Source organism: Echiichthys vipera (genome assembly GCF_963691815.1).
Source record: "Echiichthys vipera genome assembly, chromosome: 6".
Taxonomy (NCBI): domain Eukaryota; kingdom Metazoa; phylum Chordata; class Actinopteri; order Perciformes; family Trachinidae; genus Echiichthys; species Echiichthys vipera.
In genome coordinates, this window is record NC_139831.1 from 343,606 (window position 1) to 369,123 (window position 25,518).

A 25,518-nucleotide genomic window follows, 5' to 3' on the forward strand; every position below is an offset into this window, starting at 1 on the left:
ACGGTTTAAAGGAGGTGAAGAGCGCCGCCGTGTGGAGGCGACGCTGCGTCACATGGCTGCAGCAGCAACGACGTGTTCATCGTTTAGGGTCCCAACCAACCAACCAACCAACCAACCAACAAACAAACAAACAAACAAACAAACCAACAAACAAACGAACAAACGAACAAACAAACAAACAAACAAACAAACCAACGAACAAACGAACAAACAAACAAACAAACAAACAAACCAACAAACAAACAAACCAACAAACAAACAAACGAACAAACGAACAAACCAACGAACAAACCAACGAACAAACAAACAAACGAACGAACAAACAAACAAACAAACAAACAAACACTGTGACGGGGAAATCTGAGGTGGAGCTGATTTGTCTTATTATTCATCTTTAATAAACAAATAACAGCGGTTTCCATGGAAACTAACAAGAGTGTTCGTCATGTTTCTCTACTGCAAACAAGCGTCAAAGTACGGTGGCCCTGAAGAGCACAAACACAACAACAAATACATTTATTATCAATATTATTATTCATCATCCGTGCGGGGGAAAGACTGATGAGTAACTCGTGTAAATGCTCGACTGCAGTGACGTCAGTGCAGCATTAACAGCTGTTTTTATGTTAAATAATAAAGTTTTAAAGATTAATATCGTCAATATTCAGCCGTTCTACAGAAACGGTGGAATCTGGCTCATACACATAAGATTAATTATGTCTAAAAAATATAAAATATATATATAAAAATGTAATGTTTAACTCTTTAATGTAGTAAAATTATAATATTTAACTCTTAAATGTAGTAAAATTATAATATTTAACACTTGTCCTTTAAATATTCATCGTCATCATCTTCGTTGTCACCATTGTCATCATCATCGTCAGCGCCGCCGTCATCATCATTGTCAGCGTTGTCGTCGTCATCGTCGCATCGCCATCGTCATCATCATCGTCGTCATCGTCGTCGTCATCACCATCGTCGTCGTCGTCACCGTCATCGTCGTCGTCGTCACCGTCATCGTCGTCGTCAGGACAACATGGTCACAAGATCTTCTTCTTCTAGTTCTTCACTGGTAAAACCTTCACTTCTTTATCAGTGCCAATGACTGGAAACAGCCTCTCAGTGAAAGTGTGTGTGAAGGTGTGTATGTGTGTGTTGGTGTCAGGATCAGAGAACCACAGTTTTCCTCTGTTCCAGTCCAGATTCACTCTGATCCTCTGGAGATGCTTCTTTAACCGGAGAACAGTGTTTGGACCTGATGGGGAGAATGTTTTGTATTCACCTTTATAGAAACGAAGTCTCCATAATCCAGACCGTATGTTTCCCTTCCTCTGGACAGACTCTGATAACACTCCCAGTTCCCAGTATTTACTGTCTCCAACCTCGACCTCCCAGCTGTGAGTCCCTGAGTCAAAGCCCTCAGAGCCCAGGACGGACCTGTAAGAACGAATCCTCTCTGGATTCTTAGGAAGCTGCTGTCTCTCTCCTAGTCTCACACTGGTCAGATCTTCAGACAGGATGAGTTCTGGATGAGCAGTGTTTGGGTCCAGAACCACAGGAGTGTAGGAGACCACGTCCTTCATCTTGTTCCAGATGTTGAAGGTCAGGTTGCCCAGGTGTTTGGCCTCGTCTATCAGAGCTCCTGAGAGCAGCTGTGGATCCTCCAGCAGGGGGCTCTGCTGGACTCGCTCCACTGCAGCCTTGTAGTTGTGCAGGAATGAGACGTCGTCAGCTCTCAGCTCCTCCTCTGTGGCTCTGACTGTGTCTGAAAGAGCTGCTATCTCTCTGCTCACAGCCTCCGTCTTCTCCTTCATCCTCCGACTCTTCTGCTCCTCTTCCTCCCTCAGTGCAGCCATCCTGGCCTCCTCTTCCTCTTCTAGAAACTGGTGAAGCTTCTTAAACTGCTCCTTAATCTGCGTCTCTGTGCGTCGGGCCTGGACCTTCACGTGTTCTGCTGTTCGATCACACTCGTCTTTAACTCGTTCAAAAACCTTTAACTTCTCCTTTACGGGCTCCAGAGTTTCCTGAAGCTCCTTCCTGTGTTGTTGTGCAGCTTCATCGATGGGTCTGAATCTGTGGCCGGTGTGTTTTTCTGAGTCTCTGCAGACGACACACACCGGCTGCTGATGGTCCAGACAGAAGAGTTTGAGTTTCTCAGAGTGCAGACTGCAGAGAGCCTCTGAAGACCTCTGATCTCTCTCCTGTAGGAAAGTCTCACACAGGTTCTTTAAAGACAAGTTAGAAGATAGTTGTCTCTTCAAATATCTTCTCTTACAAAGTGGACACTCTTGTGTTGGTTTGCCTCTCCACCAGCTCTGCACACAGTCTCTACAGAAGCTGTGGCTGCATGACAGAACAACAGGGTCTTTAAAGACTTCATGACAGACAGAACAGCAGAGATCTGCCTCTAATTTTGAAGCCATTTTGTCTCTGAGTGAAGCAGCAAACACAGACGGCTCAGCCACTTCCTGTTCCCTGAAACTTACGTTCACTTTGAGTCTCTGTTCTTTAAAACTCTCGTTCAGTTTGTGGATTCAGCAGCTGGTTGGAGTGGTAGTGTCCCAGTGTTCCCAGTGTTCCCTCCTGTAGACGTCCTCTCTCAGTGGAAGTGCTGGTTTTAGTCTGAAGGTGAATCTATCGTCCGCTCTCAGTCTGTGTGTGTGTGTGTGTGTGTGTGTGTGTGTGTGTGTGTGTTGCTGTCGTCTCAGCGAGGCAGAGTAAAAACCTGTTCTCCTGGTTGGTGAGTCAGCTGATGGGTGGAGTTTTATGCGGTTGTCCCCATTTGACTATGTATGTAAGTAGGTCATTCACACAACACTGTGTGAGTGTCAGATGTGTATTAATGTGGATGGAGAAGAAAAACAGTCAATATTAAAAAAAGAATCTGTAGAGTTCTGTAGAAAACTGTTGAACTTGGATGTTGAATCAGTTTTCGAGTCTAGAAAAGCGTCACTGACCTTCGATCGTTGTTGAGATTAATTCTTGTTTTAGCACATTTGTACTCCTCCACCAGGCTTGATATTGGCAGTGAAAGGGGCCCATTACCATACAGGCCTGTGGTGCTGAGGCATTTGTGTAGTCCCAGCCATTTCCTCACTTGCGCGTTCACCAATCGAATTTTCAGTTTGATCAAGAGAAAGGCCTCGACTCGATCAACAAGACAAAAGAAAGGCCAAGAGCCTGTCTGTGCTGAGCAGCTGGGGGCGTGTTTCAGACCCTGTTCCAAAGATCCATGCACAGCAGCATAGTCCCCCAGCAATGGAAACACTCTACAGTTATCCCCAGCCCCAAGAAGAGCGCCGTCAAATGTCTGAATGACCTCCGGCCCGTGGCCCTCACCCCTCGTGTGATGAAGGCCATGGAGAGGATCATAAAACAACGCATCATCAGGGAAACCCACTCCCAGATGGACCCGCTCCAGCTCGCTTATCGAGCTGGCAGGGGCGTCGATGATGCAAAAACATTCATTATAGACACAGTTCACAAACACCTGGAGCGCCCCAACACCGCAGCCAGACTCCTGTTTGCAGACTTCTCCTCTGCATTTAACACCATGCAGCCCCACATCCTGGCTGACAAACTCTCAGCCCTCTGTCATCTGGACCAACTGCTAATCCTGTGGATACTGGACTTCCTGACCAACCGCTCACAGAGAGTCCTGGTCAACAGCACCTTCTCCGACCTCCAACACACCTCAACCGGCTCACCTCAGGGCTGTGTGCTCTCACCTCTGCTCTTCATCCTCTACACCGATGACTGCAGAACCACACAGCCTAACTGTCATCTGGTGAAGTACGCTGACGACACCGTCCTCTGTCTCTGCTGTCAGGCCCATCTCTGCACCACGGACCAGCTCTTCAGGAGTTGGTGGAGTGGTGCGACAGCTCCTGCCTGGAGCTGAATGTCAACAAAACCAAAGACATGGTGGTGACCTTCTCCAACAAGCAGAGGGAACTGGCTGCATCAGCAAACACCGTGATCCACGGGAAGCCTGTTGAAGCAGTTGAGGAGAACAGGTACCTGGGCACCATCTTCGACAGCCTGCTGAAATTCTCCTCCAACACAGATTCTCAGGAAATGTCAGCAGCGGAAATACCTCCTTAGGAAGCTCAATTCCTTTGGAGTCAGCAAGAACATCCTCCTGACCTTTAACCACTCCTTCATCGAGAGCATCATCACGTTCTCCATCACATGCTGGTTCTACTCCACCAGCCTCCAGAACAGAAACCGCCTGCAGAGCGTCGCCACGGTCTGCTCTAAGATCATCGGACTTCCTGTTAGAACTCTGTCGACCATCCACGAGCAGCAGACACTCGGGTTCGCTGGTCGGATCATGCAGGACCCCTCTCACGCTCTCTTCTCAGCGTTTGAGTGGCTCCCCTCAGGAGCCACTCAAACCACCCCTGCAGCACTTTTATTTAGTTCTCGCTTTATTCAATAGTTATAATAGTAATCCAAAAAAATCTGCACTTTTTTCAGATAAAAAAATAAATGTTCTTTACAGAAGCATTATAAAAGCGCATTTGAATGTTAAAAAATGTATAACAACTCCAATAAATGTTGGTAATTACCACAATGTGTTATTTTGTTTTTTCCCCACAAATTATAAATATATATCTATATCTATATATCTATATCTATATAGATATATATATATAGATATATATATATCTATATATATATATAGAGAGAGAGAGAATGGTGAAAATGTATGGTTATAGTGTGGCCCCCGGGTAGTGCTGGAAAAAAAATGTGGCCCTCCATAGCATTAAAGTTGCCCATCCCTGATCTAGCTTATAGTTTTATATTATATTTATACTCTATTACTGCACTATAGTTCTGTTTACATCTGCTCATTACACACATGTATCACACATGTATCATGTCTGACCTCATCTGGATCTGATCACTGTCCACTTAGATCTTCTCTGCACTACAGTTCTGTTCATACCTGTTTCAACAGTCGACTGCATGTTTACACTGTTTACATCGTATACACCCGTTCACATGTCTGCTTACATCTGATACACACATGTCTTTCTACATCTCACGCCGACGATGTTCTCCGTATCTAACCTGTACTAACACACTAACACACTTATTCTACCTGTACTAACACACTAACACACTTACTCTACCTGTACTAACACACTAACACACTTATTCTACCTGTACTAACACACTAACACACTTACTCTACCTGTACTAACACACTAACACACTTATTCTACCTGTACTAACACACTAACACACTTACTCTACCTGTACTAACACACTAACACACTTACTCTACCTGTACTAACACACTAACACACTTATTCTACCTGTACTAACACACTAACACACTTATTCTACCTGTACTAACACACTAACACACTTACTCTACCTGTACTAACACACTAACACACTTATTCTACCTGTACTAACACACTAACACACTTACTCTACCTGTACTAACACACTAACACACTTACTCTACCTGTACTAACACACTAACACACTTACTCTACCTGTACTAACACACTAACACACTTATTCTACCTGTACTAACACACTAACACACTTATTCTACCTGTACTAACACACTTATTCTACCTGTACTAACACACTAACACACTTATTCTACCTGTACTAACACACTAACACACTTATTCTACCTGTACTAACACACTAACACACTTACTCTACCTGTACTAACACACTAACACACTTATTCTACCTGTACTAACACACTAACACACTTATTCTACCTGTACTAACACACTAACACACTTACTCTACCTGTACTAACACACTAACACACTTATTCTACCTGTACTAACACACTAACACACTTACTCTACCTGTACTAACACACTAACACACTTATTCTACCTGTGCTAACACACTAACACACTTATTCTACCTGTACTAACACACTAACACACTTACTCTACCTGTACTAACACACTAACACACTTATTCTACCTGTACTAACACACTAACACACTTACTCTACCTGTACTAACACACTAACACACTTACTCTACCTGTACTAACACACTAACACACTTATTCTACCTGTACTAACACACTAACACACTTATTCTACCTGTACTAACACACTAACACACTTACTCTACCTGTACTAACACACTAACACACTTACTCTACCTGTACTAACACACTAACACACTTATTCTACCTGTACTAACACACTAACACACTTATTCTACCTGTACTAACACACTAACACACTTACTCTACCTGTACTAACACACTAACACACTTACTCTACCTGTACTAACACACTTATTCTACCTGTACTAACACACTAACACACTTACTCTACCTGTACTAACACACTAACACACTTATTCTACCTGTACTAACACACTAACACACTTACTCTACCTGTACTAACACACTAACACACTTATTCTACCTGTACTAACACACTAACACACTTACTCTACCTGTACTAACACACTAACACACTTACTCTACCTGTACTAACACACTAACACACTTACTCTACCTGTACTAACACACTAACACACTTATTCTACCTGTACTAACACACTTATTCTACCTGTACTAACACACTAACACACTTATTCTAACCTGTACTAACACACTAACACACTTATTCTACCTGTACTAACACACTAACACACTTATTCTACCTGTACTAACACACTAACACACTTATTCTACCTGTACTAACACACTAACACACTTATTCTACCTGTGCTAACACACTAACACACTTATTCTACCTGTACTAACACACTAACACACTTATTCTACCTGTACTAACACACTTATTCTACCTGTACTAACACACTAACACACTTATTCTACCTGTACTAACACACTAACACACTTATTCTACCTGTACTAACACACTAACACACTTACTCTACCTGTGCTAACACACTTACTCTACCTGTACTAACACACTAACACACTTATTCTACCTGTACTAACACACTAACACACTTACTCTACCTGTACTAACACACTAACACACTTACTCTACCTGTGCTAACACACTAACACACTTATTCTACCTGCACTAACACACTTACTCTACCTGTACTAACACACTAACACACTTATTCTACCTGTACTAACACACTAACACACTTACTCTACCTGTACTAACATACTAACACACTTACTCTACCTGTGCTAACACACTAACACACTTATTCTACCTGTACTAACACACTAACACACTTACTCTACCTGTACTAACACACTAACACACTTACTCTACCTGTGCTAACACACTAACACACTTATTCTACCTGTACTAACACACTAACACACTTACTCTACCTGTACTAACACACTAACACACTTATTCTACCTGTACTAACACACTAACACACTTACTCTACCTGTGCTAACACACTAACACACTTATTCTACCTGTACTAACACACTAACACACTTATTCTACCTGTACTAACACACTAACACACTTATTCTACCTGTACTAACACACTAACACACTTACTCTACCTGTGCTAACACACTAACACACTTATTCTACCTGTACTAACACACTAACACACTTATTCTACCTGTACTAACACACTAACACACTTACTCTACCTGTACTAACACACTAACACACTTACTCTACCTGTACTAACACACTAACACACTTATTCTACCTGTACTAACACACTAACACACTTACTCTACCTGTACTAACACACTAACACACTTACTCTACCTGTACTAACACACTAACACACTAACACACTTACTCTACCTGTACTAACACACTAACACACTTACTCTACCTGTACTAACACACTTATTCTACCTGTACTAACACACTAACACACTTACTCTACCTGTACTAACACACTAACACACTTATTCTACCTGTACTAACACACTAACACACTTACTCTACCTGTACTAACACACTAACACACTTATTCTACCTGTACTAACACACTAACACACTTACTCTACCTGTACTAACACACTAACACACTTACTCTACCTGTACTAACACACTAACACACTTATTCTACCTGTACTAACACACTAACACACTTATTCTACCTGTACTAACACACTAACACACTTACTCTACCTGTACTAACACACTAACACACTTACTCTACCTGTACTAACACACTAACACACTTACTCTACCTGTACTAACACACTAACACACTTACTCTACCTGTACTAACACACTAACACACTTACTCTACCTGTACTAACACACTAACACACTTACTCTACCTGTACTAACACACTAACACACTTATTCTACCTGTACTAACACACTAACACACTTACTCTACCTGTACTAACACACTAACACACTTATTCTACCTGTACTAACACACTAACACACTTACTCTACCTGTACTAACACACTAACACACTTACTCTACCTGTACTAACACACTAACACACTTACTCTACCTGTACTAACACACTAACACACTTATTCTACCTGTACTAACACACTAACACACTTACTCTACCTGTACTAACACACTAACACACTTATTCTACCTGTACTAACACACTTATTCTACCTGTACTAACACACTAACACACTTATTCTAACCTGTACTAACACACTAACACACTTATTCTACCTGTACTAACACACTAACACACTTATTCTACCTGTACTAACACACTAACACACTTATTCTACCTGTGCTAACACACTTATTCTACCTGTACTAACACACTTATTCTACCTGTACTAACACACTAACACACTTATTCTACCTGTACTAACACACTAACACACTTACTCTACCTGCACTAACACACTTACTCTACCTGTACTAACACACTAACACACTTATTCTACCTGCACTAACACACTTACTCTACCTGTACTAACACACTAACACACTTATTCTACCTGTGCTAACACACTAACACACTTATTCTACCTGTACTAACACACTAACACACTTATTCTACCCGTACTAACACACTAACACACTTATTCTACCTGTACTAACACACTAACACACTTACTCTACCTGTACTAACACACTACCACACTTATTCTAACCTGTACTAACACACTAACACACTTACTCTACCTGTACTAACACACTAACACACTTATTCTACCTGTACTAACACACTAACACACTTACTCTACCTGTACTAACACACTAACACACTTATTCTACCTGTACTAACACACTAACACACTTATTCTACCTGTACTAACACACTACCACACTTATTCTAACCTGTACTAACACACTAACACACTTACTCTACCTGTACTAACACACTAACACACTTATTCTACCTGTACTAACACACTAACACACTTATTCTACCTGTACTAACACACTTACTCTACCTGTACTAACACACTAACACACTTACTCTACCTGTGCTAACACACTAACACACTTATTCTACCTGTACTAACACACTAACACACTTACTCTACCTGTACTAACACACTAACACACTTATTCTACCTGTACTAACACACTAACACACTTACTCTACCTGTACTAACACACTAACACACTTATTCTACCTGTACTAACACACTTACTCTACCTGTACTAACACACTAACACACTTATTCTACCTGTACTAACACACTAACACACTTACTCTACCTGTACTAACACACTAACACACTTATTCTACCTGTACTAACACACTAACACACTTATTCTACCTGTACTAACACACTAACACACTTATTCTACCTGTACTAACACACTTATTCTACCTGTACTAACACACTAACACACTTATTCTACCTGTACTAACACACTAACACACTTATTCTACCTGTACTAACACACTAACACACTTATTCTACCTGTACTAACACACTAACACACTTACTCTACCTGTACTAACACACTAACACACTTATTCTACCTGTACTAACACACTAACACACTTATTCTACCTGTACTAACACACTAACACACTTATTCTACCTGTACTAACACACTAACACACTTATTCTACCTGTACTAACACACTAACACACTTATTCTACCTGTACTAACACACTAACACACTTATTCTACCTGTACTAACACACTAACATCCTGACACTTATTACTTTTTGTATAGCTGCACTGTCGTTATTTGCTGCTCTGTGTGCCCTGAATTGTCCCCCGGGGACAAATAAAGTTTTTTGAATTTGAATATTTAACTCTTAAATGTAGTCAAAGTATAATATTTAACTCTTAAATGTAGTAAAAGTAAAATATTTAACTCTTAAATGTAGTAAAAGTATAATATTTAACTCTGAAATGTAGTAAAAGTATAATATTTAACTCTTAAATGTAGTCAAAGTATAATATTTAACTCTTAAATGTAGTCAAAGTATAATATTTAACTCTTAAATGTAGTAAAAGTATAATATTTAACACTCAAATGTAGTTAAATTATAATATTTAACTCTTAATGGAGTAAAAGTATAATATTTAACACTTAAATGTAGTAAAATTATAATATTTAACAAATGTAGTAAAAGTATAATATTTAACTCTTAAATGTAGTAAAATTATAATATTTAACACTTAAATGTAGTAAAAGTATAATATTTAACTCTTAAATGTAGTAAACAAGATGACGGCGATGCTGGTGGATCCCCCCCTTGTTTCCTGGATTGTGGACTACCTCACTGGTCGACCACAGTACGTGCGCCTGCGTCACTGTGTGTCAGATACAGTGGTTAGCAGCACTGGCGCACCACAAGGGACTGTTCTCTCTCCTTTCCTCTTCACCCTTTACACCACGGACTTCAGCTACCGGACAGAGTCTTGCCATCTTCAGAAGTTTTCTGATGACTCTGCTGTAGTGGGATGTATCAGTAAGGGTGAGGAGGCTGAATACAGGGCTGTGGTTGACAACTTTGTCACATGGTGTGAGCTGAACCACCTGCAGCTCAACACAGCAAAAACCAAAGAGCTGGTGGTGGATCTGAGGAGGACAAAGACACCAGTGACCCCAGTTTCCATCCGGGGGCATAACGTGGACATTGTAGAACACTACAAATATCTGGGGGTGTTCATTGACAATAAACTGGACTGGACTAAGAACACTGAAGTCCTTTACAAGAAGGGACAGAGCCGCCTCTATTTTCTGAGGAGGCTCCGCTCCTTCAACATCTGTCGGACCATGCTGAGGATGTTTTATGAGTCTGTGGTGGCTAGTGCTTTTATGTTTGCTGTAGTGTGCTGGGGCAGCAGACTGAAGGTTGCAGATGCCAACAGACTCAATGAACTGATCAGAAAGGCCAGTGACATTGTGGGGGTGGAGCTGGACACCTTGGCTGCAGTGTCAGACAGGAGGATGCTGTCGAAGGTGCGGGCGATACTGCAGCATGGCTCTCACCCTCTCCACAACACTCTGGCTGAACAGAGGAGCACCTTCAGCCAGAGACTGATTGCTCCTAAATGCACCACTGAGCGCCACAGGAGGTCATTCTTACCTGTGGCCATTAAACTGTACAACTCATCTCTTTAATTACCGGACTCTTGACTACTTCAAAACAAAACAAAACAAAATATAAATATCTGTTCTCATTTCATTTCATTTGCCATAACAACCTAATTGTACAGTGTATATATCTCAGATTGTATTTTCACACTCACCTCAGATTGTTTACTTGATTGTTTATTATTTATTTGTACTGTATTTTATTGGCTATTTATTAGCTACTTAGATTTATTTTAATTGTATTTTATTTGAGTCTTTACTTTATTTTATTCTACTTATTCATCTTTATGGCTTGTTTCTACTGTGCACGGAGCATTCGAACAAAAGAATTTCCCCCCGGGGATCAATAAAGTATTCTGATTCTGATTCTGAAAAGTTTAATATTTAACTCTTAAATGTAGTAAAAGTATAATATTTAACACTTAAATGTAGTAAAAGTATAATATTTAACTCTTAAATGTAGTAAAAGTATAATATTTAACTCTTAAATGTAGTCAAAGTATAATATTTAACTCTTAAATGTAGTAAAAGTATAATATTTAACTCTTAAATGTAGTAAAATTATAATATTTAACACTTAAATGTAGTAAAAGTATAATATTTAACTCTTAAATGTAGTAAAAGTCTAATATTTAACTCTTAAATGTAGTAAAAGTATAATATTTAACACTTAAATGTAGTAAAATTATAATATTTAACAAATGTAGTAAAAGTATAATATTTAACTCTTAAATGTAGTAAAATTATAATTAACACTTAAATGTAGTAAAAGTATAATATTTAACTCTTAAATGTAGTAAAATTATAATATTTAACACTTAAATGTAGTAAAAGTATAATATTTAACTCTTAAATGTAGTAAAAGTATAATATTTAACACTTAAATGTAGTTAAATTATAATATTTAACTCTTAAATGTAGTAAATTATATTATTTAACTCTTAAATGTAGTCAAAGTATAATATTTAACTCTTAAATGTAGTAAAAGTCTAATATTTAACTCTTAAATGTAGTAAAAGTTTAATATTTAACTCTTAAATGTAGTTAAATTATAATATTTAACTCTTAAATGTAGTAAATTATATTATTTAACTCTTAAATGTAGTAAAAGTATAATATTTAACTCTTAAATGTAGTAAAAGTATAATATTTAACACTTAAATGTAGTAAATTATATTATTTAACTCTTAAATGTAGTAAAAGTATAATATTTAACTCTTAAATGTAGTAAAAGTATAATATTTAACTCTTAAATGTAGTAAAAGTATAATATTTAACTCTTAAATGTAGTAAAAGTTTAATATTTAACACTTAAATGTAGTAAAATTATAATATTTAACACTTAAATGTAGTAAAAGAATAATATTTAACTCTTAAATGTAGTAAAAGTAAAATATTTAACTCTTAAATGTAGTTAAATTATAATATTTAACTCTTAAATGTAGTAAAAGTTTAATATTTAACACTTAAATGTAGTAAAATTATAATATTTAACACTTAAATGTAGTAAAAGTATAATATTTAACTCTTAAATGTAGTAAAAGTATAATATTTAACTCTTAAATGTAGTAAAAGTATAATATTTAACACTTAAATGTAGTAAAATTATAATATTTAACACTTAAATGTAGTAAAATTATAATATTTAACTCTTAAATGTAGTAAAAGTATAATATTTAACACTTAAATGTAGTAAAAGTATAATATTTAACTCTTAAATGTAGTAAAATTATAATATTTAACACTTAAATGTAGTAAAAGTATAATATTTAACTCTTAAATGTAGTAAAATTATAATATTTAACTCTTAAATGTAGTAAAAGTATAATATTTAACTCTTAAATGTAGTAAAAGTTAAATATTTAACTTTTAAATGTAGTAAAATTATAATATTTAACTCTTAAATGTAGTAAAAGTATAATATTTAACTCTTAAATGTAGTAAAAGTAAAATATTTAACTTTTAAATGTAGTAAAATTATAATATTTATCTCTTAAATTTAGTAAAAGTATAATATTTAACTTTTAAATGTAGTAAAAGTAAAATATTTAACTCTTAAATGTAGTAAAAGTATAGTATTCAACTTAAATGTAGTAAAAGTATAATATTTAACACTTAAATGTAGTAAAAATATAATATTTAACACTTAAATGTAGTCAAAGTATAATATTTAACTCTTAAATGTAGTAAAAGTAAAATATTTAACACTTAAATGTAGTAAAATTATAATATTTAACTCTTAAATGTAGTAAAAGTAAAATATTTAACACTTAACTTGAGAACCGTTAGAACCGTTACAGTTGCTAACTCGCTAACTCGCTAACTAGCTTACTTGCTAGCGTTACTGTTTACGGTTTCGCTCGTGATCGTTAGCAGCAGAGGCTCAGTGTTTTTGTAGTTCTAACCGTGAATGTTGTAGTTTTTATGATTTAATGATAAACAGCTGAATAAAAATCATAAACGATAAAAAGCGGCTCACCTTTGATTGTTTGTGACGTCAGTTACAGGTGAGTGTCCGTCGCTGCTGCTGTTTGAACTCAACTGGCCTCCTCTCATTGGTTCACCGCTGTCCAATCAGCTGCTCCCGCCTCTTCTTCCCTTTTTTCAACTTCCGCTTCCGCTTGTTCTTCTTGTTCTTCTTCTTCTGCTGCTGATTTCTTGGTGCGTTTCCGCCGCCAGCTGGTGAGTTTGGATCAAACACAACAAACTAAAAAAAACAAATTAAATTAAAAAAAATACTTAAAATAAAAACAATAATAATAAAAAATAATAATAATGCTACTAATAATTATGATAATAATAAAAATAATAATAATATAAATAACAATAATGCTACTAATAATTATAATAAAAATAATAATATAAATAACAATAATACTTATAATAATAATAATATAAATAACAATAATAATTATAATAATAATGATAATAATAAAATAATTAGAATACGAATAATAATGATAATAAAAATAATAATAAGTTCCCCTGAGAAAATGCATCATATGTAATAATTCTATATATATTTTTTTTAAATATAATGTTAAATATCTAAAATATATTATTATAATATTATAAGTTAAATTGACAGCACTTTAAAAAAAACAAAATATATTATGTAAACATAACGTAAAACAGCACGTAAAATATCTAATATATATATAATATAAAATAAAAAACATGAAAAAAAATGTAAAATATTTATTATAATAGAATATGAATTGCTAGAACTTTAAATATAAATATTTATCAGATTAAATATAGAAAAACAACCTTAAAATATATATCATTTGACTGCACTGAAAATATAAATATATATAAAATGAGAAATATATTAAACAAAATACATATATACAACATAATTATAATAGACATAACTTAAATATATATTTAATAAAAAAGTCATAAAATATAATGTAAATCAACAGCTCTTAAAATATAAATACAAATATTTTAAAAATATAAATGTTTATTAAACCAGATTAAACCTTTTCTTTCCTGGATCCTTCGTCCATTTGTTGTTTTTCTTCCTCAAACTTTCTTTGTATTATTTTAATATCATGTAAAAAATACTGAATAAGGACATGTTTTAAATCTTTATTAATATTAAATAATAAAATTAAGTATTTCTATTTTAGACTGCAGGATATTTCTATATTTCTATTTCTGCGTTTCCCTTAAATATAAACATCTGAATACGTTTTTATTCACGTCATTAATAAAAAAAAACCTGATGATCGAACAATAAAAACATGAATAACTTCAATAATCTTCTTTTTAATCTGCCGTCGACTTCAAACTAAAGCTCCAGTGGTTCAAAAACAATGAGGATTTGACTCTAAACTGAATCTTTTTCAGACTTAAAGTTTCACAGCAAAGAGAAACAAAGAGAATCAAATGAAAACACCATAAAAAAAACTGCAATTTGTTCGACTTTATTGAGAAAAACCCGCGACAGAGCTTCGCTGAGAGCCGAGTTTCATCTTCAGTGCAAAAACAGGAGAACAGTGTCGGAGGTGAAGAACGAACGGCTCTCGTCTAAAAACAACCAAACTAAAGAAAAACGCTGTCCTTTCTTTATTGTCATGTTTATCTCAGCAGCACACGAACCAATCACTGACATGCATTAAATTATTATTAGTTTATTATTATTTACGTAACAGTTCTCCCTTCAGTCGTCTGCGCGGAGGCTCGCAGTTGGCACATTCACAGCTCACAGTCCTCCGCCCGTCGCCTGCTTTACCGTTTCTCTCTTATTTTGAAAATCATAAAAATAATCCAGAATTTAAAAGCATTGAGGACCAAAAGAAAACTGAACAAATTGCTGTTATTGGCTGATGAGAGGGAGGGGGCGTGGCCACATGAGGAAATCAAACAGTTTATTCCAGCAGTGAAGAAGAAGGAGGAGGAGGAGGAGGAGGAGGAGGAGGAGGGTCACATGGCGTATTTCTGAGTCCAGTCCTGAGCCGTCTTGTTGTACCTGCAGGTGGAAACACACACAGGTGAGTCCGCGCCCGTCAGCTGATCACTGACAGCATCAGTGAGGTCATCAGTGAGGTCATCAGTGAGAGCAGGACGATGCCATGCCTGCAAACCACGCACACGACTTGCCGCACCCGACTTTACGGCGCACGCGACGACTTTACGCCGAACCAGGCGACTTTACGGCGCACGCGACTTTACGCCGTAAATGACCTGCGACTGTTTTCAGCTCCTCGCAGCACGAGTTCTCCAGTCTGGTATTTTTCCCACGGTGTCGATGAAGATGCAACACTCGCTGTTTCTGAGACATGCAAAGCCGAAACGACGACAATTTAATACGACGAACCTCCGACACGTCTGAGAAACAAGCGCGGGCACAACAAACCCCTGGGTGCCGTCACTTTCATGCGTTCTTATAAAAGTGGTTTGTAATGAAAGATGAGCAGCGCGGCGCGGCGCGGCCATGCGTCACGTCCAGAGCCTCTTACCCTCACAGCATGGCATACTTCTCTGTCCACTCCCTGGCTAGTCTGCTATACCTGAGACAGACAGGCGCGTTAGCACCGCACGCCCACGCTGCACGCACACGCTGCACGCACACGCTACACGTACACGCTGCACGCTGAACGCACACACCCACACGCTGCACACACACACCCACGCTTCATGCACACGCACACGCTGCACACACACACCCACGCTGCACGCACACGCTGCACGCACACACCCACGCTTCACGCACACACCCACGCTTCACGCACACACCCACGCTTCACGCACACGCCCACGCTGCACACACACGCTGCACGCCCACGCTGCACGCACACGCACACGCTGCACACACACACCCACGCTTCACGCACACGCTGCACGCACACGCCCACGCTGCACACACACACCCACGCTTCACGCACACGCACACGCTGCACGCACACGCTGCACGCACACACCCACGCTGCACGCACACACGCTGCACGCACACGCTGCACACACACGCTGCACGCCCACACCCACGCTGCACACACACGCTGCACGCCCACACCCACGCTGCACGCCCACGCTGCACGCACACGCTGCACGCACGCGCTGCACGTCACCCTGCACGCACACGCTGCACGCACACGCTGCACGCACACGCTGCACTGGATCATATTTAATCATATTTTATAATCATAATTGATAATTTAATAATAATCATATTGAATGAGGGTGAACTCACTTGACGGGGTCTGTTTTGTAGATGCGGGCGATCTCGGGCACCAGCGGGTCGTCGGGGTTCGGGTCACACAACAGAGAACAGATGGACAAAAGGACTGAGGAGAGAAAAACATATATACATATATAATAAACATATATATATATATCATATAACATAAATATATAATTATATAATAATCATAAAACAGAAGTGTGATAATAAATCAAAGACACTTAAAGTCGCCTCTGTGTTTAAAGACACGTCAAAACGCCGTTTATGTGAAATATTATTAAATAAATATGAAATATGAGGAAAATAAATATAAATAGGATTAAATAAAGTTCATTACATTCATAAATAATACTTTTATTAAAGGACTTTATTATTAAAAATGTGGTTTTATTATATAAGTATCATAAATGTTTCCATGTTTACTCATTTACATTTTTATATTTATTTTTTTTCTCATTTATTTACATTTTATAATTTTATTTATTTACAAAGATTATTTACATTTTTATTTATTATTATTCATTTAAATAAATATTGAATTCTTATCGTTATGAAATAAAAGTTAAATTAAATCACTCAGTTATTTATTTATTGCCTGTTTTAGTAAAATATTATATTATTATAAAATATTATTATATTATATAATTATTATAAAAGTTCCCTGAGATAAAAAAGTCTTTTGAAAAACTTATTTAACAGATTTGTTTTTGATGAATCAGTTTTATTTTTATTTCCTTGTTTATTTTATAATTTGTTTCACGACCATTTTTTACTTTTTCACAGGTTTTTTTATTATTTATTTATTTATTATTATTTAAATAAAAACGGAATTAATTTCATGGTCATTTTGATGATTTGGTGATTTCTGAGGTTTATTTGATTATTTGTTTATTATTATTATTAAAATACAAATGAAATAATTATGAAATAAAAGTAAAATAACATTCAGATTTATTTCCTCATTTTATTTTAGAAATTATTTCATGACCATTTTTATCAGATTATTATTATTATTATTTATTTATTTATTATAATTCATTTAAATGAATATGGAATTATTATAATTGTGAAAAAAGTTTAAAAACTACATTTATATATTTATATTTATTTATTGCCTCATTTATTTTAGAAATAATTTCGTGGCCGTTTTATTTATTTATTAATTATTAATTTAAATAAATATGAAATTATTCTAATATTAAAATAAAAAACACATTTATTTATTTTATTCAGTTTTTTAAGTTAAAGCCGTATTTGTTTTACTGAATAACTTTATTTTGAACATTAAAAAAATAAAGAATATTACATATTAAAAAAACAATAATTATTAAAAAACAACAATTATTTAAAAAATATTTAAAAAACAAATAAAAACCGTGAACAATGAGCAACATAAATATATTAAAACCCTTTAAGTTCATCTTCATCTTTGGTGATTTATGACTTTTATTTGATTCATTTTGACTTTAATGAAGAAAACCTGTGAAATTTTTCATTTTCACACTTTAATCACTTCTTATTATCGTTTATTAACATGTGAATGACAGCTGGAGGTTAAAACTGACTTTATTAATGTTTCTGCACAACAGTGAAAGTTAAACCGTCTGCTTCATGAATGTGACTCGTGTTGAATGTGACTCGTGTTGAATGTGACTCGTGTTGAATGTGACTCGTGTTGAATGTGACTCGTGTTGAATGTGACTCGTGTTGAATGTGACTCGTGTTGAACGTGACTCGTGTTGAACGTGACTCGTGTTGAACGTGACTCGTGTTGAATGTGACTCGTGTTGAATGTGACTCGTGTTGAATGTGACTCGTGTTGAATGTGACTCGTGTCGAATGTGACTCGTGTCGAATGTGACTCGTGTCGAATGTGACTCGTGTCGAATGTGACTCGTGTCGAATGTGACTCGTGTCGAATGTGACTCGTGTCGAATGTGACTCGTGTCGAATGTGACTCGTGTCGAATGTGACTCGTGTCGAATGTGACTCGTGTCGAATGTGACTCGTGTCGAATGTGACTCGTGTCGAATGTGACTCGTGTCGAATGTGACTCGTGTTGAATGTGACTCGTGTTGAATGTGACTCGTGTTGAATGTGACTCGTGTTGAATGTGACTCGTGTTGAATGTGACTCGTGTTGAATGTGACTCGTGTTGAATGTGACTCGTGTTGAATGTGACTCGTGTTGAATGTGACTCGTGTTGAATGTGACTCGTGTTGAATGTGACTCGTGTTGAATGTGACTCGTGTTGAATGTGACTCGTGTTGAATGTGACTCGTGTTGAACGTGACTCGTGTTGAACGTGACTCGTGTTGGACGTGACTCGTGTTGAATGTGACTCGTGTTGAATGCGACTCGTGTTGAATGCGACTCGTGTTGAATGCGACTCGTGTTGAATGCGACTCGTGTTGAATGCGACTCGTGTTGAATGCGACTCGTGTTGAATGCGACTCGTGTTGAATGCGACTCGTGTTGAATGCGACTCGTGTTGAATGCGACTCGTGTTGAATGCGACTCGTGTTGAATGCGACTCGTGTTGAATGCGACTCGTGTTGAATGCGACTCGTGTTGAATGCGACTCGTGTTGAATGCGACTCGTGTTGAATGCGACTCGTGTTGAATGCGACTCGTGTTGAATGCGACTCGTGTTGAATGCGACTCGTGTTGAATGCGACTCGTGTTGAATGCGACTCGTGTTGAATGCGACTCGTGTTGAATGCGACTCGTGTTGAATGCGACTCGTGTTGAATGTGACTCGTGTTGAATGTGACTCGTGTTGAATGTGACTCGTGTTGAATGTGACTCGTGTTGAATGTGACTCGTGTTGAATGTGACTCGTGTTGAATGTGACTCGTGTTGAATGCGACTCGTGTTGAATGCGACTCGTGTTGAATGTGACTCGTGTTGAATGTGACTCGTGTTGAATGTGACTCGTGTTGAATGTGACTCGTGTTGAATGTGACTCGTGTTGAATGCGACTCGTGTTGAATGTGACTCGTGTTGAATGTGACTCGTGTTGAATGTGACTCGTGTTGAATGCGACTCGTGTTGAATGCGACTCGTGTTGAATGCGACTCGTGTTGAATGTGACTCGTGTTGAATGTGACTCGTGTTGAATGTGACTCGTGTTGAATGTGACTCGTGTTGAATGCGACTCGTGTTGAATGCGACTCGTGTTGAATGTGACTCGTGTTGAATGTGACTCGTGTTGAACGTGACTCGTGTTGAACGTGACTCGTGTTGAATGTGACTCGTGTTGAATGTGACTCGTGTTGAATGGGACTCGTGTTGAATGTGACTCGTGTTGAATGCGACTCGTGTTGAATGTGACTCGTGTTGAATGTGACTCGTGTTGAATGTGACTCGTGTTGAATGTGACTCGTGTTGAATGTGACTCGTGTTGAATGTGACTCGTGTTGAATGTGACTCGTGTTGAATGTGACTCGTGTTGAATGTGACTCGTGTTGAATGTGACTCGTGTTGAATGTGACTCGTGTTGAATGTGACTCGTGTTGAATGTGACTCGTGTTGAATGTGACTCGTGTTGAATGTGACTCGTGTTGAATGTGACTCGTGTTGAATGTGACTCGTGTTGAATGTGACTCGTGTTGAATGTGACTCGTGTTGAATGTGACTCGTGTTGAATGTGACTCGTGTTGAATGTGACTCGTGTTGAATGTGACTTGTGTTGAATGTGACTCGTGTTGAATGTGACTCGTGTTGAATGTGACTCGTGTTGAATGTGACTCGTGTTGAACGTGAGTCGGAGGGAAACGCACCTTTAGAGATGGTTAACGCAGGAGACCACTGTGATCTCAGTATGTCCAGGCAGATGCTGCCGTTACTGTTGATGTTTGGGTGATAAATTCTGGTTGTGAAGGCGACCTGAAGGAAGAAGGAGGAGAAACTTATTTACAGAGACGAATCAGAACCAACGTGACCTCAGGAGACTTTACGGAGAGGGTAAAAACAGAACTCTGACTTATTCAGGATTTACAGAGACAACAGTTCCCCGTAGAGTAAAGTGGAGACGACAACCTTCACTGTAACAGACAGAGCGTGAGACAGACGCAGCTCTGTGGAGGACGGACGTCTGTGTTGACCGTCTAAGGGCGCCCTCCCACTGTTCCTCCGTCCCGTGCCCCAGCACGTGTCACGGCTAAAGTCTGGTTCCTTTGACCAGTGTGAGTGCAACCGTACCACGTCTAGGAGCGGCACGCTTGCCGTCCACGGCCCGTTTGGGAGAGGTGGGCTTTAGTAAAGCACGTTTGCACGTGTACGAGCACGAGCGTGCGCACGTGTACGAGCACGAGGCCTACGGCGGCTCTGAGGTCATTTCCTGTGCGCCTGTTGGGACGTAGAAAAAAGAAGGAGGGACCATGCGCGGACATTTCAAACAATGGCGGTGAAAGGTTCACGTTGGTGTGATGCGGAGGTGGAGTGTTTACTGCAGATTTGGTCGATGAAAAGATTCAAAAACAGTCGACAAGACGCACAAAAACTCCGAGGTCTACGGAAAGATCTGGAAACAAAGCCACGCATCGCCATGACGTCATCAATGCGTGTGACGTGTTACGGCGTGATGACGTATAGGCAGCAAGAAGCATTCTCCGAGGCCCAGGTAGTGTGAGTACAAACGGGCCTGGAGGGGGGACAAGGACCCTAAAGACACAAGTCTTTGCTTTCTGCTGCAGGAAGAATGAACGCTCCAGGTATTATGAAGGAGTGTGTAAACAACAACAACAACAACAACCTCCCTCTGCCATTACAGGACGTAAGTAGGTACTCATCAGTCCATTTCACACCGGACGCCACAGAACGATGGCGTCTTCGCATGAGGACGTAAAAGAATGAACGCTCCAGGTGTTAGGAAGGAGTGTGTAAACAACAACAACAACAACAACAACAACCACACCACTGTCCCAGCGCCCCTCACCAGCAGCCAGGGAGGAAACGTTTATAAAAGCGGGTTTGCGTCATCGTCGCGTTTCTGATGTCTAACGTTTGTCGTGTTTCTCTCGTGTTTCTCCGTGAGTCGGCCAATCAGCAGCGTCGTGTGACCTCGGGGTGAGCACGCTGCGTGCTGATTGGCTCACTGACGCTGAGTCACATTAACTGTGTAGGTTTTGACGGAGTCAGCGTTTTCTCTGATGCTCGGTCGGATGAAGGAGTCACAGTCGAGCGGACTCAGACTCGGTGACGGTGTTTTGTCTCTGTGGTGCGTCGTCGTCGTCGTCATGGTCCAGATACGATCACGCGGCACACGCTTTTCCGCGTCCATGGCGTGCGGAGTGACGACGCGGCTGTTTTCATCTCAACCTCCAGTTGGAAATCTGACTGAAGATCTGATTCATTTGTGTTTTTACAGCTTTGGTTCTTTCTGAACTCTCAGATGTGCATGTTTAGAAGATGATTAAAGTATCGACAGCTGTGGTATAAAGTGTCCAGGAGGCGTTCACTGACCTTGGGTGGTTTGAACGGGTAGTCTGTGGTATAAAGTGTTCAGGAGGCGTTCACTGACCTTGGGTGGTTTGAGCGGGTAGTCTGGTATAAAGTGTCCAGGAGGCGTTCACTGACCTTGGGTGGTTTGAACGGGTAGTCTGTGGTATAAAGGTTTCGGGAGGCGTTCACTGACCTTGGGTGGTTTGAACGGGTAGTCTGTGGTATAAAGTGTTCAGGAGGCGTTCACTGACCTTGGGTGGTTTGAACGGGTAGTCTGTGGTATAAAGTGTTTGGGAGGCGTTCACTGACCTTGGGTGGTTTGAACGGGTAGTCTGTGGTATAAAGTGTTCAGGAGGCGTTCACTGACCTTGGGTGGTTTGAACGGGTAGTCTGTGGGGAAGTGAATGGTCAGGAAGAAGACGCCGCCCTGGTAGGGACTGTCCGGCTGCACAGAGACACACAGTCAGCACTTTACAGCGACACAGAGAGAAGATGACGGTGCCTTTGATACTTACGGGCCCCATGATCGTAGCCTGCCAATGAAACACTGGAGAAAAGAGAGAACAATAAAGATTAATAAAGATTAATAAAGAATAAACAACAACAACTACAACATGACGTATTTTGGCATAAATCTTTGGATATAGTCGCGTTTCTGTCGCGTTTCCGTGGCGTTTCCGTGGCGTTTCCGTGGCGTTTCTGTGGCGTTTCCGTCTGTGTTTCTGTCGCGTTTCTGTCGCGTTTCTGTCGCGTTTCTGTCGCGTTTCTGTCGCGTTTCTGTCGCGTTTCCGACGCGTTTCTGTGGCGTTTCTGTCGCGTTTCCGTCGCGTTTCTGTCGCGTTTCTGTGGCGTTTCTGTCGTGTTTCTGTCGCGTTTCTGTCGCGTTTCTGTGGCGTTTCTGTCGCGTTTCTGTGGCGTTTCTGTGGCGTTTCTGTGGCGTTTCTGTGGCGTTTCTGTCGCGTTTCTGACGCGTTTCTGACGTGTTTCTGTCGCGTTTCTGTGGCGTTTCTGTGGCGTTTCTGTGGCGTTTCTGTCGCGTTTCTGTCGCGTTTCTGACGCGTTTCTGACGTGTTTCTGTCGCGTTTCTGTCGCGTTTCTGTCGTGTTTCTGACGCGCTTGTTATACAGGCGCCAAAACCAACAGGTGAGTGTGGAAAGAAGAGCCCAAAGAGAAACGCAGAGGAAAGGGGACATGTCCCTCTTCAGTCCTTCCTCAGAGGGACAGTCTCCTTAGTGATGATGCAGAGCCGAAGGTCGTCTCCGGTGTAGACGTCTCTCTCTGCGGCCGAGGTGAAGACATCTCTGACCAGCTGAACCGCCTTTTCCTGAGTCAGAGGCACGTGCTGCACGCCCTCTATGTAGCATGGCACTTGCTGATCCTCCGGCCTTGTAGGTGTCTCTCTGGTAGGAGCCCACTGGGCCAAAACTGTACACTGCTCCCTTACCCCATTCATCTGACGCGTCTCTGTCGCGTTTCTGACGCGTTTCTGTCGCGTTTTCGTCGTGTTTCTGATGTCTATCGTTTCTCCCGTGTCTTTCGCGTGTCTCTCGTGTTTCTCTTGCGTTACTGTCGTTTTCTGGTGTCTATCGTTTGTCGTGTTTCTCCGTGAGTCGGCCAATCAGCAGCATCGTTGGACCTCGGTGCGAGCACGCTGCGTGCTGATTGGCCGACTGACGCTGAACACATTAACTGTGTAGGTTTTGAGGAGTCAGCGTTTTCTCTGATGCTCGGTCGGATGAAGGAGTCACAGTCGGGCGAACTCAGACTCGGTGACGGTGTTTTGTCTCTGTGGTGTTTTTGTGCTGACTCAGACTCAGTGACGGTGTTTTTGTGCTGACTCAGACTCAGTGACGGTGTTTTTGTGCTGACTCAGACTCAGTAACAGTGTTTTTGTGCTGACTCAGACTCGGTGACGGTGTTTTGTGCTGACTCAGACTCGGTGACGGTGTTTTGTGCTGACTCAGACTCGGTGACGGTGGTTTTGTGCTGACTCAGACTCGGTGACGGTGTTTTGTGCTGACTCAGACTCGGTGACGGTGTTTTTGTGCTGACTCAGACTCGGTGACGGTGTTTTGTCTCTGTGGTGGTTTTGTGCTGACTCAGACTCGGTGGCGGTGGTTTTGTGCTGACTCAGACTCGGTGACGGTGGTTTTGTGCTGACTCAGACTCAGTGACGGTGTTTTTGTGCTGACTCAGACTCAGTGACGGTGGTTTTGTGCTGACTCAGACTCGGTGACGGTGTTTTGTGCTGACTCAGACTCGGTGACGGTGTTTTGTGCTGACTCAGACTCGGTGACGGGGGTTTTGTGCTGACTCAGACTCGGTGACGGTGGTTTTGTGCTGACTCAGACTCGGTGGCGGTGGTTTTGTGCTGACTCAGACTCGGTGACGGTGGTTTTTGTGCTGACTCAGACTCGGTGACGGTGTTTTGTGCTGACTCAGACTCAGTGGCGGTGGTTTTGTGCTGACTCAGACTCGGTGACGGTGGTTTTGTGCTGACTCAGACTCGGTGACGGTGGTTTTTGTGCTGACTCAGACTCGGTGACGGTGGTTTTGTGCTGACTCAGACTCGGTGACGGTGGTTTTTGTGCTGACTCAGACTCGGTGACGGTGGTTTTGTGCTGACTCAGACTCGGTGACGGGGGTTTTGTGCGGACTCAGACTCGGTGACGGTGGTTTTGTGCTGACTCAGACTCGGTGACGGTGGTTTTTGTGCTGACTCAGACTCGGTGACGGGGGTTTTGTGCTGACTCAGACTCGGTGACGGGGGTTTTGTGCTGACTCAGACTCGGTGACGGTGGTTTTGTGCTGACTCAGACTCGGTGACGGGGGTTTTGTGCTGACTCAGACTCGGTGGCGGTGGTTTTGTGCTGACTCAGACTCGGTGGCGGTGGTTTTGTGCTGACTCA

General features: G+C 40.1%; 2 protein-coding genes across 3 annotated transcripts in view; both read right to left on the reverse strand.

Annotated features, from left to right (window-relative positions):
- Positions 1 to 415: 415 nt before the first annotated feature.
- On the reverse strand, positions 416 to 2,438 carry LOC310948290 (nuclear factor 7, ovary-like). Its single transcript, XM_083915361.1, has one exon. It carries the CDS (start codon positions 2,424 to 2,426, stop codon positions 1,062 to 1,064), a length of 1,365 nt encoding a protein of 454 aa, XP_083771487.1. The 5' UTR covers positions 2,427 to 2,438; the 3' UTR covers positions 416 to 1,061.
- A 12,953-nt stretch (positions 2,439 to 15,391) lies between these two features.
- The window catches only part of LOC310948545 (ubiquitin-conjugating enzyme E2-17 kDa-like), a 17,497-nt gene continuing 7,370 nt past the window's right edge, over positions 15,392 to 25,518 (reverse strand). Inside the window, exons 3-8 of one of the 2 annotated variants that reach the window (XM_083915707.1) lie at positions 23,125 to 23,156; positions 22,977 to 23,054; positions 20,947 to 21,052; positions 17,174 to 17,267; positions 16,443 to 16,493; positions 15,392 to 15,952 (exon numbers count right to left, since the gene is read on the reverse strand). In XM_083915707.1, the coding sequence (XP_083771833.1) occupies positions 16,445 to 16,493; positions 17,174 to 17,267; positions 20,947 to 21,052; positions 22,977 to 23,054; positions 23,125 to 23,156 (359 nt within the window). In that variant the 3' untranslated portion in view covers positions 15,392 to 15,952; positions 16,443 to 16,444. The remainder of the gene's footprint in view (positions 15,953 to 16,442; positions 16,494 to 17,173; positions 17,268 to 20,946; positions 21,053 to 22,976; positions 23,055 to 23,124; positions 23,157 to 25,518) is intronic. The other variant, XM_083915708.1, reaches the window with a different exon arrangement.